General features: G+C 40.3%; 1 protein-coding gene across 1 annotated transcript in view; it reads left to right on the top strand.

Annotated features, from left to right (window-relative positions):
• The window catches only part of LOC308307368 (glycerol-3-phosphate dehydrogenase, mitochondrial-like), a gene marked incomplete at both ends in the record, with an annotated part of 49,537 nt that extends 36,113 nt beyond the window's left edge, over positions 1-13,424 (top strand). Inside the window, 5 exons of the mRNA XM_080752603.1 lie at positions 59-217; positions 3,396-3,508; positions 4,646-4,724; positions 7,872-7,970; positions 13,296-13,424. Of these exons, the coding sequence (XP_080608729.1) occupies positions 59-217; positions 3,396-3,508; positions 4,646-4,724; positions 7,872-7,970; positions 13,296-13,424 (579 nt within the window). The remainder of the gene's footprint in view (positions 1-58; positions 218-3,395; positions 3,509-4,645; positions 4,725-7,871; positions 7,971-13,295) is intronic.
• Positions 13,425-16,452: the final 3,028 nt, after the last annotated feature.

Below are 16,452 nucleotides of genomic sequence, written 5' to 3'. Positions count from 1 at the left end.
TTACAGTTGGGAGTTCGTGGGGGAGGCACAGCTTGTCTGACCGTAGCGTGGTTTCCAGGTCCAGCATGCCATAAAGGAGTACGCGTGCACGGCAACCGACGTGATTGCCCGGAGGACGCGCCTGGGCTTCCTGAACGTCCAGGCGGCGGAGGAGGCTCTTCCTCGCGTCGTGGAGCTCATGGGGAGGCAACTGCAATGGAGTGAACACAGGAAGAAGGTAAACTTCAACAACATTGTCCATACAGAATTAGGGCTGTCACAATTATTACATAATTGTCAAATCGTGATTATTTGACATAATCGCGATTATTTTTCATAATCGTCATAATCGTTTCCATGTTGAAAAACTTTCATATATTTAAAAAAAGAGTCAAAAATAGTGGAAATAGCAGATCTATATGCTCACAACGCGTCGCAAGCTTGTAGATCGGCTATTTCCACTATCAATGTTCTTTTTTAAGTATAAAGTTGTCAAATATGTAAATAATTTCTCTGTATATTTAGGTTATGTGTCATATCTACCATGTGCAACTTCAAAGCCTAAAAGCCAAACAGAAATGTAATTGTCATTGACAAAAACACAATTAAATCGTTAATCACAATTATTTGAGGGACAAATAATCGTCATGTCAAATGTCATAATCGTGACAGAATAATAATAATAATAACACATTTTATTTGAAACAAATCTCAAAGTGCTACATGGCACAGTATTATCAATGTTCAACTATAAACAGCTAAGAAAAAGTTTAAAAAAAAACACAAGCCATTACGCAAATGCCTTGTTAAAAAGAAAGGTTTTCAGAAGACTGCTAAGTTCTAAATATAGTAAGGACAGTTCCAACAAATAAAAACAATGACACCAAAACCTTTTAGTCTTTTGACATTTCTTCATCAAGATCACCATGTATAGTAAGGCACCAGGATCAAAGATGTAGTGCATGAACTGAGGCTAAACAGTGCAGGATTCCTCCTCTGCTCACTGTCAATCCGATGTGAAAGCTGCTCCTAACACTGACTTATGCATTATTATTGTCTAATTTAGAATGGGTGTTTTTGACAACATTATTCCCACTGGCAGCCTTCCTAATACCCTGATTTCCCATCCAGCCACTGCTGCTGCAGCTCTGGTATTCTCGCACATGCATTAGATTGACCTCACATTAACCCACATACGTTTGATCTTTAAGAGCCATAAATTGGCTTTTGTCATTACCATAGGTTAATTACCGAGATTTGCTCTGTACTGTTGCGACACTGAGACTGCAATAATAAGCAACACACAAAAGCCATTCACGGTGCCTGCGTGAGCACTAAATAGGTATTGTTTTGATTTTTCTATTCCCGTCTGGAGCTTTGTTTGTATTGCTCTATTAATAGCGTCTCACCTAGTAGTGCTTTTGGATATCGTTTCGATGCTTGCCAAGTGCAGATCAGACCTCACCCTTCCTGTCATTCTCCTAATCATATTTCTTAACTTCAGACTAGAGTAATGGCCTTATATTCCTTACATCACCTTTGTGAGAAACAAACACGTGTATTGTTTTGAGCTTTTCAAATATTATAATGTGATTAACTTGAGCAAGGGCAGAGAAGTCAAAAGACGTTGTAACACACGTCTCCAGCCTGAATTGAACCAGGGATGTTGCAGTCATGTGTAGGGATGGGACGATAAGCGATATCGTGATAAAAAACACGATGATCGTATCGTGGAGATTTAATTTATCGTGATATCGTCCTCCGTCATGCACAGGGATAAATTCACCTTTTATTTGCCAAGCTGCATATCCGGTACCACTTAAACCCTTTATAATTGGTAAAAGGTGCTTATAATATACATACTTGATACAGTCTTTTTTTCTCTATCTATCAAATGTCGCGACGCATTGTGAGCTTGTAGATTTGCTATTTTTTGGCATGTTTTTGCATGCAAATGTTCCGCCCCAGGATAATGGATTTTGATTATAGCGATATCTTAAATCGCGATTTCTTTTGTCACAATAATCGTGATATGAAATTTTCATATCGTCCTATCCCTAGTCATGTGGTTGTTGGTCAGCTACCCTGTGATTACTGAACTCTGAGCGTCCATTTCCACAGAGAGGGCAAACAGACTGCTGTTCTTCTTATTCGCTGAGGTTGCATGAAGGCTCTTCATTGGATAATTATTTCAAATAGATTATGAAATAAATTATATTACACTGTATTTTTAGATTTGAGTGTCAATGCATCTGTTAACACTCCCTCCCAGGGTTTATATATAAAATATATTGTCTAATGCTAAGGTAAACATTTTTCCAGTAGATTAAAAGTAAGTATTATTACACCAAGTAGATTGAAAAGACACATGTACATTTATGACGGGTGAAGCGTACTGTACATGTTTGTACCATTTTAATCCCCTCTAGAGATACAATCAATCCCATCTACAGTCTGTATTTAACTTGTCATAGTGGTTATAGCAATTAACAGCATTTTATTGTTTTGAAGATGTACAAAAAGCCTCAGATTTCAAATGTCACTGATGACTTCGATGACCTATCCTTATTTGGGCGCTAGATGGCGCTGTTTGCTAGCTTATGGGTCACCAATTATTTCCGGGGTAACCGGAAGGTCACCTGACACGTCGATGAAGTAACCGGAAACAAAAACAGTGTTTCCCTTTTCTAAGGAATTAAACAAAGAACAAGCCATAAATAATGTGTATGGGAGAGGGGCTGGGCGCAAGCTCGATGCAGAAGCAACTATCTTTGGGGTGGATTGTTGCGAGTGGGCAGGGATTATTTTCAAACTCCGGGACATCAGTGCGCATGCTTTGAGGGCTCCCGCAAGCAAATCGGAGCGACTCAGAATATTCTATGATTTTTCAAAGGTTAGTGAAAAACTCTCTGAAAGCATGGCAGGGAACAACCTAAGTGGAAATACAATGTTTGCAGTAAATGAGTTAGGCCAGGGTCTCCGGCTCGCCAAGAAGCTACGAATATCCACGCAAGCTCTGGTCTTCTCTGTAGCCGAATACTGCAGCCTGGAGCAGAAGCCCACTACAGGCAGAGGAAGAGAAAAAGGGCCCCTGCCTGGGCACAGACTTGTAATAGGCCTAGAACGAGAACTAGATACAGCAGCTGACCAATCAGTGCAGGCTAAAGGGATACTGTGAGCCACCACCAGTTGCTGCGGATGATTTATAAAACTGCAATTTATCTGGTCATGTCAGGGATACAGCAGTACCACTGGTGTGACAGGTCAGTGTACCCTTTAATGTGCAATTCAGTGGTTCCTGTGTATGGTTCATTGAACCAAAGCATCCACAGATCTGGCCATTCGTTCATACAAACACAGTCTTGTCACAATGAATGTCCCCTAATGAACCATTACCTTCCTGTGTGTGCCTGCAGGAACAGCTGGCAGCAGCCAAGCAGTTCCTCTACTATGAGATGGGCTACAAGGCTCGCTCTGAACAGCTCACAGACACCTCTGAGATCAACCTGTCTCCTCCTGAGGTGGACAGGTACTGTAGTGCACCGTAGGTTCCCAAGCACTGGGTCGGGACCCATTTATGGGTCCCTTAATTTTTGTTTCCTACATTTAGTTTTTAATTATTATTATTTCAAAACATAAAAAAAGGAAAAAAATGTTCATGAATAAATAAAAGAAAAATCTAAGCAATTCCATAAATTAGAAAACAAATGTCTAAGAAGTATAAAAATAGCCGATCTAAAAGCACACAACGTGGTGCGAAGCGACGCGTTGTGAGCTTATAGATAGCTCAAGGAATAGGGTTGAACCTGTGATGTCATGCCATACTTTTTATTTCTGTTTTATCTATTAGTTTGGTCATTAAGGTCCACAGAAGGTCTGCTCTGCCGGAAACATCGCGGGAAAAAAAGTTATGGCCATTTGTATATTCACTGTCCCATCGACTTCACTATACAGGAAAAGAAAGGTATAAAAAAAACTGCTTTAAGTAGCATGTGAGGGGTCAAACTATAGGGGTTCTTCATGATTCTGAATCCATTGCGAGCATTTGTTTTTCATGAAAAACATTCCTTGGGCTAAAAACGGCCCCACAAAACTGTGAAAAGTGATGAGTCATCACTTTGTTTTTCATGCAAAACAAATGCTTGCAATGGATTCAGAATCATGAAGAACCCCTAGTTTGACCCCTCACATACTTAAAGCAGATTCTTTCTTTTTTTTAATATTTTTTCTTTTCCTGTATAGTGAAGTCAATGGGACATTGAATTTACAAATGGCCATAACTTTTTTTTCACAATGTTTCCGGCAGAGCAGACCTCTCATTCTGTGGACCTTAATGACCAAACTAATAGATAAAACAGAAATAAAAAGTACAGCATGACATCACAGGTCATCTCATATTTTGGGTGACTGCGTCCCCGGCTAACTGCTAATATACAATTGGTCTGTTAAATGTCTGTAATTCGCTGCATTGATGTCATACAGCAGGTGCACCAAATGAGCAATCCAAATTCCTATTACACAATAGTATATCCTCGCAGGTTGGCCTGTTAATGTTATTGACAGTATTAAATAGGCAAGAACACCTTGGTATAACGTTGAATTGTGTGCTTAATCTACCTTGTTTCCGAGGATTACCCTGTGCTATGCCTTGTACTGCTGTTGACAGGTACATGAAAAGGTTCCACAAGTTTGACAAAGAAAACAAGGGCTTCATCACGACAGTGGATGTTCAGAGAGTATTAGAGGTAAAGCGTGTGCATGCATGCGTGTGTGATTATTAGCAGCTTGTGTGCCTTCATGAGATGTAGAGTCCTCTCCTTTTAATAGAAGCATTGTGCATTGTGCCGATGAGCCTCTTTTAGCTCGGTAAGCTCAGTAACCATGACACTCAAGACTCACACGGAGATGTTAGTCCTTGCCATGACTCTCATCCAATCACAGTACAGTACATCACTCTTTGTTTTCAATATTACCAAACCATGCAAAAGCAGCATTGTCATGTTTCCTATGGTTTTGATTGATTGAAGACTTTATTAGAAGTTTGCATAGGAAAAGGTACAGTTTCATGACTGTACAGTTCATTGGTACAAGGTCTACTAAAAGGAGATCCATGAAAAGACTAAGCTTATTTCCACTGGAAACCATTAAAGTATCTCATATAACATTGAATGACAGACAAATATAACACAGTACTATGCAGTAGATATGTAAAGAAAAAGAAAAAAAGAAAACAGTAAGTCTAAACAAACAGTATATACAAAGAAGGGGCAGGGGAGGGGAGGGTTGGGCTAGGTTAGTTTTTTTTTACCAGTTGCGAACGGCTGCTGCCTGTAAGTGGTTTTTCAGGGCAATTTTAAAGGATGCTAGTGATCCACACTCCTTTATGGCCTTCGGTAAGGCTTTCCACATTTTGGTGGTATAGCAGAAAAACGAGTTTGACCCTTTGTTGGTTTTGACTCTGGGTTGGAAGTGATCTGTAGCGCTGCCTCTGGTGTTGTAATTATGGACATCCTTAATGTTTATAAAGTATTTTGACAGGTACTTGGGTATCATAGTGGTGTAGTGTATCTTGTACACCAGGCCCATTGCAAGTTGCTGTACTCATTGCAAGTTGCTGGTCATGGAAAAACTAGACCAGGTCAACCTGGTTGTGCCAGACCCCCTGTCTGTCATCATCATTTATGACATCATGCCTTTTGTAGGCATGTCATCATCATGTCATCATCATATATACCCTTTATATAGAAAAGGGACAGACCGACATTTGCTTATGTAGGCCTACCCATTTCATGGGTCTGGCAAAAAGTGATCTAAGCTCTTAACACCTTCTAAGCCTGGTCGTACTCCCTCGGACTTCCTACTGGGTCCCATCAGCCACACGTCTATTCCCGGACTTTTGATATAAATGATAATAATAAAAAAAAAAAACATCGGAAATTCTTCTCTGTGTCTTTTTGGAGCTATCTGAAACGGTTAATATGCTCTCACAGTCATTTTCTGGTGCTGGGTGTGATACTCGTAATATCCAGCAGGCCACGCCGTTGACTCACATTCTGGATGGATGGCTGGCCAGGAGTGGCCATGAACTCTCCCCAGTGTTGAAACTCAACAAGAAAGACACACAAGATGGCTACTCTTTGTCTCTGTTCGTGGATCGCGGTTTCAATCACGTTCGGGCGCCGCTTCTCTATCGCTCCTTTCCCTGCTTCGCCGCACGTAAACGAATGGAATTGATCTCCCCTCCGCCTCGCCAAAGTAAGATCGCCGACCTCTGCAGGATGAATATGTACGCTGTATCGAGCACTCCATTACGTGTTGTTATCATGTGGGCTTTGTTTTTTTAAAACATGTTTGTAAATAAATGGCTTATTTCTTCGGCGCTACCTCTGTTCAGAGGGTTCTGCCGCGGCTTGCAACGTGTTTATCACCTGTTACAAGTATAGTGAAATTAGAGCACTCCTCCATTGTTAGGGGACCCCCCCTCAAAGACCCCACCTTGAAAATCACTGTTGTAGGTTACAAAACAGTCCTGGAAATTGATCTGCAAATCAACTCTAGTAGCAGTACCGTGCTAGAGCACTTAATGGTGGAAACATTCAATGAGTGGAGTACTCAAGCCACTGGGGTATAACAAATAGGACTGACGTTATATGATTTGGCCCACTCGTTAGTTCAAGCCCATTCTCATCAATTTGATTGGAAGTGTATGGATTACCTGTACACAGAGATTCAGCTAGTGACAGGCTGCTGTAAGAGAACACCCTTGCACTACTAATTGAGATGTGGGATTGCAGTGGCGTTTGTGTGGGAGTTTCTGTCAACACGATATCTAGATCAAATATGCTTCATATGCTGGCAAATACTGAATTTACATCCTCATAAGAAACGTCTCTGATAATTAAATGTCTGTGTTCTCTGTATTTTAAGCTACTTTGAATGTTGTTTCTTTGACCTGGTGAGGTGCATTCAGGAGGTACAATGTAAAGACCCCCAGCCAGCTTCTAAACACATCCCAAATGCAAGTCTTCGTAATTGTCTCCACCAGCCGAAGGCAGGGAGAGACTATGTTTTCGCCTCCGTCCGTCCATCCGTCCATACTCCTACAGATTTTGTCCAAAAATCACGCAAATCGGTAGACAGTATCTCTACAGTCATGTGATCGACATGGATTTGTCTGATTGTTCATATTCCATCCTGATTGGCTGAGATTGGCTTTCAAAGTTTGTAAGATTGGTCAGTTTTGAACAAAATGCCTCAAATCACGAACACAGCGTGCAATTTTTGTGAAATTGTGCACGCACATTCCCACTAGGCAGAGGAAGAAATGCCACTTCAAACTTTTCAAATCAGCCTCATGGTGGCGCTATAACAGGACGCCTGGCCTGGTGGAGACCTGTGCTCGGAAGAGCACTGCTTCTAGTTCGATTTTGGAGTTGTTGGCTTAGCCAAGTTTTGAGTTTTCAAAATGATGACTGCAGAATACATTTTTGGAGGATATGTTCCTTATTAAAAGCTTGCATGTTTTTACATATTTATGCATCGACAAATTCGACATTTACAATTGAATACAGTGGAACTGAATATTTTCTGGTGACATAGAATCCAATCCTTTATTTTATTTTTTAAGATTTCCACTGTGAATACATTCAGTATGTTTTTAGTGCGAGTATACTTTTGTATGAGAATATGGATGGAAGTTTTAAACGCTTAAACCCTATACTTAGACTGGATTCCCAAGGGCTCTATACTAGCCTCCCTCCTGTATTCACTCTACACTAAATATCTTTGCCGAAAATAGCAGATCTACAAGCTCACAATGTGTTGTGTGTACTCGAGAGCGTATCGATGCTAGGGTTCAAGTGTTTAATTTCTTTTGATGCATTTTCTACCAGAGCATTAATGTTCAGATTGCTGAAAACACACTCCATGAGATCCTGAGTGAAGCTGACCTGAATAGAAATGGACAAGTGGAACTCAATGAATTCTTGAAGGTAAGTTGTTTTTGTATTCAAGGTTCAAGCCCAAAGTGCTGAAACCCTATTGTTATTGTGCTGATATTTCTCCCTTTGCTGCAGTTTTGCATATTTCCATGAGATAGTAAAGACACAACATTTTCACCAATGATAGGAAGATGTGTGCATTACTTGCACAACAAATATGACCCAAATTGGCCCGAATGTGCACTAAAATTAAAAGTCAAATTTCGGAACTTTAAAAAGTCATAATGCCTGTGGCCTGAGTCTGATTTATATGTATTTGTACAGTAATAAGGAAAAGAAAAAACAACACATATTGGCCATTTTTACAGTTAATTGTTAGTTTAAGGGAAGCCCAAAACGAGAGTGAATGCCAGCAGAAGTATTGCAGGCCATTTTGGCACATTTTTGGTCGGCGCTACCCACACGTTTGGCTTGTTAGCTCATGCTTCAAATGCCCGGTGCTTACAAGCTGTACCTCGTTGTAAAGGTTACTAATCAACGATAAAAATGATACAAAACACATACCAATGGGTATTATTAAAGGGGAGTTAAAATGGACCGAAGTCAAGTTTCCTTACTTTTTTGTGCTCTGTATTTGCTTTTGAATCTACTGTATAGTTTTCAATGTGAAAGAAAATGTTTGTGTGTGCACGTGTGTGTGTGCGCTGCCTTACTCTGCTACTGTATGCATGAACCCCCTCACTCTCCTCTCTCTCTCATGCTCTTTCTCTTTTTCTCTCTCTGTCTCTCTCTCACCCACCCACACAACACCACACCACACCTCCTCCGTCCCTCTTGACACTGGGCAGCCTTCTTCGGCTCTGTGACAATGATGAATGCAGAACATGAAACACATTAATGCAGGGGACTCTGGTCAATGTCAGGCCTTTCTTCACTGTGTCAAGTTAAACAAACAAGATCAAGCAAAAGGGAATGGTAATTGTCCCTCCAGAGATAAGACCCCTGGCTACTGCAGGAGAGGTCATGGGAATCTCCACCCGAACCAAGAACCTGGGATGGACAATCCCTCCGAATTTCTGGCCACTGTCCATTGTCTGGTCCCACTGTGGATCTCCATTAGGTGTTCTAGTCTCTCTTTGAGAGGTGAAGTATGCCCCTTTATTATATACTAATGTCCTTTACCTACTTTACCTGCCTAGAATAAGGTGTCATCGTAATAATTGGATTGCATGTGTCTGCGAGAGTTCTGGAGCCTTTCTGGGGAGGTGTGGAGGTTTTGGACATTTTGATGACATGTACTGTTGAAATCTGACTAATTAGGAGCCGCCAGGTTTTTTGATGGCAAAGCGCATCTACTGTAGCCTACATCCCGTCATTCCATGTTACCTGAAGTACTGCGCTGACGCTGTATAATTAACATGCCTTAAGACTGAACAATGTTCACAAGATTTGTAGATATTTAAGGTATAATTGTTCAGTGGATGATCAAATCATTTCCCAGTTTAACTAAAGATCACCATAGAAACCATAAGTGGACATCATGATGTATTTCTGTAGTCGGAAGCAGGAAGTTTGCACCTTCCTCATTTTTGATTGTTTGATTGAATACTTTATTAACAGTTTGCAGAGGGCTTGTTTCCATTGTGGTCGTATTTCTTTAAACAATAAGCTGTCTATTTTTGTGATCTGCAAGGCCCAAGGCACGGAGGTCAGGGCAGAGCCTCTCCCCCGAATTTTTCCATCCGTCTGTTATAGCGCCACCCGGAGGACGATTTCTTTTTTATATTACTCCTACACATTTTGTCCATATCACGCAAACTGGTAAACAGTATCTCTATAGTCATGTGATCAAGACTGATCGGTCGGATTTTTCATTTGAATTATTATCATTACAAACTAATAAAAGAACCCAAAGTTGTAAAAAGTAAAAGTATCAATACTGCAATGTAGAAAATAATACCTCAAAATGAACTTGAGTAAAAGTACAAAAAGGTATTTGTATCCTTAAGGTACTAAAAGTAGAAAGTACTCATTATGCAGAATGTTCTGTTTCACAAGTTTTCAAAGCACTTTTTCTATTTATACAGTACATGTCATGTACTGTATAAATAGAAAAATCACACCCGTGTGAAGTGGAGCTGTGTGTGTGTGTGTGTGTGTGTGTGTGTGTGTGTGTGTGTGTGTGTGTGTGGATCATGTGTACCGATTTTTGTGACATTTGAAGAAAATATGTAGGAAAAGGAGCAAAAAGTGTGTTTTGGAGAAAATTCAAGATGGCGGAAAATCTATCATGGCGCAAATGGGCGTGGCCTATATGGGGAGATGCGTCATGACCCAAGGAATCCAGGGAAAAAATATTTTTAATTTTCCGACCTACGGTTCAAGAGTTACAGGCCAAAACGTAAAGTGGGGTGTTATGGCGCCACCATGCGGCCAAATGACACAATTATTTTTTATTTAATCCTTGAAATCATTATGAACCTCCTCTCCAAGTCTTGAAACTCTAGCCCCTATGGTTTGCGAGAGACAAATAATTGAATGTGAGTTTTTGCGATTCCCATTATAAGTCAATGGGGAAAATTAATTCACTAATAAATTAATATCAATTAAACTATTGAACCTTTCTCTTAGCAAGTTACTAGCCCACGATTCCCGAGTAAGCCGGTCGATTTGACATATGGCGCGAGTGTGTGGTGGCAAAACTGTGGGACTAGTAGCGTGCCGAAGTTTAGGAAGTTCAGGCTACATACAGACACACAGACAGACACACAGACAGACACACAGACAGACCCACACGGCCACGTATAGGGAGCCTGTGCTTCACACAGCTCCAAAAAGTGCTCCTCAGAGTGCAGATCTCCGTCAGGTCAGGTAGGTTATTATGGGGGCGAGCAATGTTCGGAAGTCGGCAATCAGGATGGAACATGAAACATCGGACGTATTCACCTTGATCACTTGATTATAGAGATAACGTGTACCTATTTTCGTGATGTATGTCAAAATTTGTCGGAGTAGTAAAAAATAAAATAAAAACGGTTTGCAAAAATCGGCATGTGTACCGATTTGCGTGAAATTTGAATACCATCTGAAGGAGTAATATACGGTAAGATATGTTTACATAAGTCGGCCTCCTGGTGGCGTTATTAAAGGCAGATGTGAAAAATGCAAGGCAAAGGTCTTTCCTTGGCCTCCAGGGAGTGTGCGTGCTTACAACGTTTTACACTGATCTGTGGAGGTTAATGTAAAAACACAAATCAGTGCCATTTCTTCCTCGGCCTAGTGGGAATGTGCGTACAAAATCGCATGCCGTGTTCATAATTTTAGTAATTTTGTTCAAAACTGAGCATTCCTGCAAACTTTGGAAGCGACCAATCGTAGCCAATCAGAATGGAATATAAAAATCGGTTTCGATTAATGACTATAGAGATACTGTGTACCGATTTGCATGATTTTTGGACAAACTATGTGGGAGTATTTGTCCAACAATGTAAATATAAAAAAATCTAAGTTGCATTTCATCCTTTGCCTAGTGGGAAAGTGTGTGCAAAGTTTTACGGAAATCACATGCTGCGTTCATGATTTGTTCAAAATGGATCCTGCAAACTTTGGAAGCCAATCTTAGCCAATCAGGATGGAATATGAAAAATCTGACAGATCTGACTTGATCACATGACTATAGAGATACTGTGTACTAGGGATGCACCATCGGTATCAGCCAGATATAGGTATCGGCTGATATTTGCCGCTTTCGGTCAATATCGGTATCTGCAAATAAAGCTGACATTAACCCATGGCAGTAGCCGACATTTATCTGTTGTTGATAAGCATACATTTTGCGCTGGCTATGTTATCTGCAGCCTACCAAGTTGTAGATTCTTAACAGTTATTTCTTATAATGAAGATGTATTTGTTTCCCTTGTACAAAAGGGAGAAAAATATATGGACAAATATCAGATTCGGTTATCGGCTAAATTGTTATTTTAAAGATCGGTATCTGCCAATAATTTACACATCAGTGCATCGATTTTATTGTTTATACAAAATCTGTAAGAGTAATATAAACTAGTAAGACACCTCAGGGCGACATGCGACCTCGCCCTAAAGGGCGAGGTTGCGCCAATTCTTGGCCATCTGGCCAGTGATGTATATCGGACCAGTTACCCATATATGGAGACCCCTGCATGATAGTCAACAATGTTATGTCAAAACATGCCCATATGGACATTCCCAGATATGTCCTTAATATTGATTACATTGGGACAGGGATCTCCATATATGGGCATAAAACATATGTTAATTAGTAAAGCCTTGCCGAGTTAGGGCCTGGGTTTGATGCCTGGGGATCTCCATATATGGGCATAAGGGGGTACCCTAACAGGGCATCATCTGGGAATGCCCATACTGTATGGACATTTTATTTATTTTATTATCCTTTATTAATATATTTATCCATACATATATGGACTTAATATTAACGTTTTCGGGGAAGGAGAGTAACGGAGGCTCTTGGGCCAGTTAGGGCCTGGGATGATGACATCAGAAATCTCCATATATGGGCATAAAACTGATTTTGTTTCTGGGAATGCCCATTTATGGACTTTTTATTTTATTTTATCCTTTATTAATCATAATATGTATCCATATGCATACAATATATTTTATGCCCATACATGGAGATCCCCATCTGAACCAGCCACACAGATATGGGCCATGGCTTGGCCATCTGGCCAGTGATATATATCGATGACATCAGGGATCTTCATATTGGCATAAACGAGATTCTGGGGAATACCCATATATGGACTTTTACATAGGTGATGTCACCTGTGATATCATATCAAGTGTGATGTCACACACAGTGACAAGGGAACAACCAATAGACTGTAAAAATGTGTACTGACTGACTGACAAGCTGCGACATTTCTCATGGTATACTGCGACCTTTGGTCGCAAAAACAAAATTGCCTCCTGGTGGCGCTTTAACAGGCCGATCTGAAAAGTCAGGGGCAGAGGTTCTGCTCTGGCGCCCAGGAAGTGTGCGTGCACCAACAGACAGACAGACACACAGAGACAAATGACAAATACCATATAGCACTATATGTTGTCCAATGTAAAAACTATACAAAAATGCCATGCTACAGTACGCTATGTCGTCCTTGGTTACTTTATATCGTCCTCGGTTACTGCATGTGCTATAATTAACACGCAGGATCTTACTGTGCTGGCATTCCAGTGGCATTATACTGGAATGGATGTGTATATGCGTGCGTGCATACGCGCGCGTGCGTACACTATTTCGGTGTATTCTTATTCTGTGTGTGTGTGTGTGTGTGTGTGTGTGTGTGTGTGTGTGTGTGGACATATCTGTGTCCTTAGCTGATGAGTGCCGTGAAGAAAGGCCAGGTGTCTGACAACCGTCTGGCGATGCTGATGAAGACAGCAGAGCGGAGTCTAGACGGGTCTGGACCACTGGTGTCAGTGGAGCGCAGTGGGGGAGGTGTGTGAAGGCCTATGCCTGGACCTGCTCAGCACTAGACTGTTGACTTGGGACTGACTGCACCAGTCTCCTAAGTCGGTGGATCTCAACCTGTGGGTCGGGACCCCCCAAATTATTTTGTGGGGTCCCCGGACGATTAACTTAATGTGCAATGTTGTTTTCTCACCCAACAGTAACAAACCAACATAAAGTTTAAGTGTACAGAGGGTATCAACACTTTTCTAAAGTGACAATTTAAGGACTTTCTAATACCTCTAAAATGACAAATTAAACATTGGCCTAATCAAATATTAGAGGCAGAAATTTTGAAAATAGCCGATCTACATGCACACAACGCCTCGCAGGCATTGTGAGCATGTAGATCTGCTATTTTCACAATAGAACTGTGTTATACAAAATGTAATGCCTCAACTCTTAGTGCTCGTCAGGGTGGAGGGGGTCCCCAGTTCAAATATGATTATTGTGGGGGTCGCGGCCTGAAAAGGTTGAGAACCACTGTCCTACGTCACTGTTTCACAACATCAGGTCCGGGGAACCACCAGGGGGTCCATATTGTCCCTTGCAGGTCTGTAACTCAGAGAGAGTGTACAATGTTCTATTATTACACTCTCAAGAGTTGAATTAGCAAAGTGAAGATTGGGGTCCCAAAGATTACAAATATAATAATAATAATGGTATCAAAGGGGATCCCATCCATAGCCTAATCACTGAACTAAACTATCATGGAACCACGAGAATGTACAACTGTTTGTACGATCTCAGAGTTACAGACCTGTAAGGGTCCATTTGGCCAGCTGGTGGTCCTTGGACCAGCCATTGAGAACCAGTGTCCTACATCACGGTTTCTCAAACGTTTGCGTTCCATTTGGGTTTGATTTGCATTAGGCCACGGATCGCCATTTGACAAGATTTGTTTTTAATCTCTAGGACCCCAATCTACAAAGTTAAATTCTCAGTGTTCATTTAACTCTGAAAGGGTACAAATGGGAACAAAATCGACCTTTACAGTTCCATTTGGTTCCATTCGGTACACTCTCAAACTTTAGCCTAGTTCAGGCTAAAGATTTGCGATGGGAGAAAAATCACAGTTGTCAGAATGACCCCATAGGTTGTCGTTGGCTGATTGAGTCTCATGAGATTTGACACATTTCAGAAAAGTCAGGTTTTCTCAGTTTATCTGTCGCACCTGCTATGTTCCCACAGGGATGACTTTCCAAAGTCAGTGAACTGACCTCCCAAATGTCATCACAACACGTACATTTAATCTATGTAGTGTTTAGGAAAAAACACATTAAATATTAGATCTTAAATACTGTTAGATCTTTCACACACGGTCTGTTCCCATACACGGTTTGTTCCCATACCATATAGCTTGGCGGGACTGTGATGGAATTGCTATATGGTTGTCTACAAATGAATGTTGCAGGATTCTGTTGCAACTGGTTACAGCCTGGTGTCAACTTGTCTGTCGCGAATCTTTGGTCAAATGGTCTTGGTTCTTAACTGTAAATGTAACTGTAAAAAGTGTGGTTGCATTATAGTAAAAAATATATATTAATTAAGTCTGAGAATTTGACTGTGTAATGTACTTAAATAGAATTAATTACTTGTAAGCAGGGTAATGTACTTAAATTTCGAAGGGCAACTTTTTAAAAACACTCACATGGTAATGCATCTCTGCATGTACACTTTCACACTGCAGGTATCCTTTCCACATTATAAAACATGACATGTCTTTTCAGTACAGTATTAGCTGAAGAATTACTGTAAATTAAGGACTATTTATTTGTTCATAATATTTATATTTTTGGTCATAGTATTTATACTGTAGCTATATTTAAGGTACTAGAATTGATGCTCATACAGTATGAATGTTTATTCATTGTGACCTGTAGGCAATATTGCTTACCGTAGGCCTGCACATTGAGCACTTGATTTGCACTGTTTCTTGTCTGTGAAATATTCCTACTGCGTACCGTACTACTGTGCCATTTTCTACATTTTAGATACCAAAAACTATCAAATCTTCTTTTTCTGGATGTTGTGATACCGTCTGTTCTTCCAACAAAGTTCTGTGGTTTACATTTATGCAATGCGACTGCTGTACTCAATGCAAGGCGTAATTGGAAAATGATTGTACCTTTTCACTCATTGCCATCAACAGCTCTGTATTATCTTTCCCAAATGGACTTTAAATGCTAGATATTTATTAGATCAATTTAGTCAATGTCAACTGAGATACAAATCAGTATTAAGTGTGTTTAAATATCCTAGAGTAGGTGGAAGTGATTGGTTCCTAGCAATGTTATTGTCTTCCATGGTTTTATTGTGCTGAATGGGATTAAGTGTTGTATTTGATGCCGGCTTTTAATTTCTGTATCTGTCTGTGCACTTGGTGTTTTTATTACTATTAATTTATTACTTGTGTTTAGTCTGCTTGGTCAGTTGCATTTATAGAGTAATAAGAGAATGTATTTAATGTGCCTTGCTTTCAGATGCAGTGTGAATTGAGAGCATGAATCAAGGGGGTTGATTAAACCATACTCTCCCAGGCTTTTAAGCGTGCTTAATTTCACAGTATCTATAAATAAAGCAATTATTTTCTCATGCACACTGTTTAAAGTGAGGATTTCATATGTTTGAATCTGCTGTGAATGTTGTATACGAAGGCCGTTTCAAAGAGTTACTGCACATCTCTATGTAGTCCCTCTGTCTCTGTGTTAATCCACTTATAATAAACTATGGCTTCATTCATTGCGAAAAAACAAAAAAACAATTGCTGCTGTTTTGTTTTTATTAAGCTTAAATTATGAGGGAATTGTTTAGACAAAATGCATTCGGAGAAAATGCATGCATGCAAAAAGACAGGGACTTCTAATGCATTTTTTGTTGTTGGGTTTTAATCTACAAATTGTTGTGTCTTGCCATCTGGGTATTATGCAATGCTAACTCCGCAAAAGAACATAAACAGTGAAATTCTCAAGACTAAGAATGTGGGGGGGCTTATCCGAGCGTCTGCTGCCAGCTTTAACACTT

The sequence above is a fragment of the Nannobrachium achirus genome (genome assembly GCF_963921795.1).
Source record: "Nannobrachium achirus genome assembly, chromosome: 22".
NCBI lineage: Eukaryota > Metazoa > Chordata > Actinopteri > Myctophiformes > Myctophidae > Nannobrachium > Nannobrachium achirus.
The sequence above is the reverse complement of the archived record's forward strand: the minus strand, read 5'-3'. Positions and strand labels throughout refer to the sequence as shown.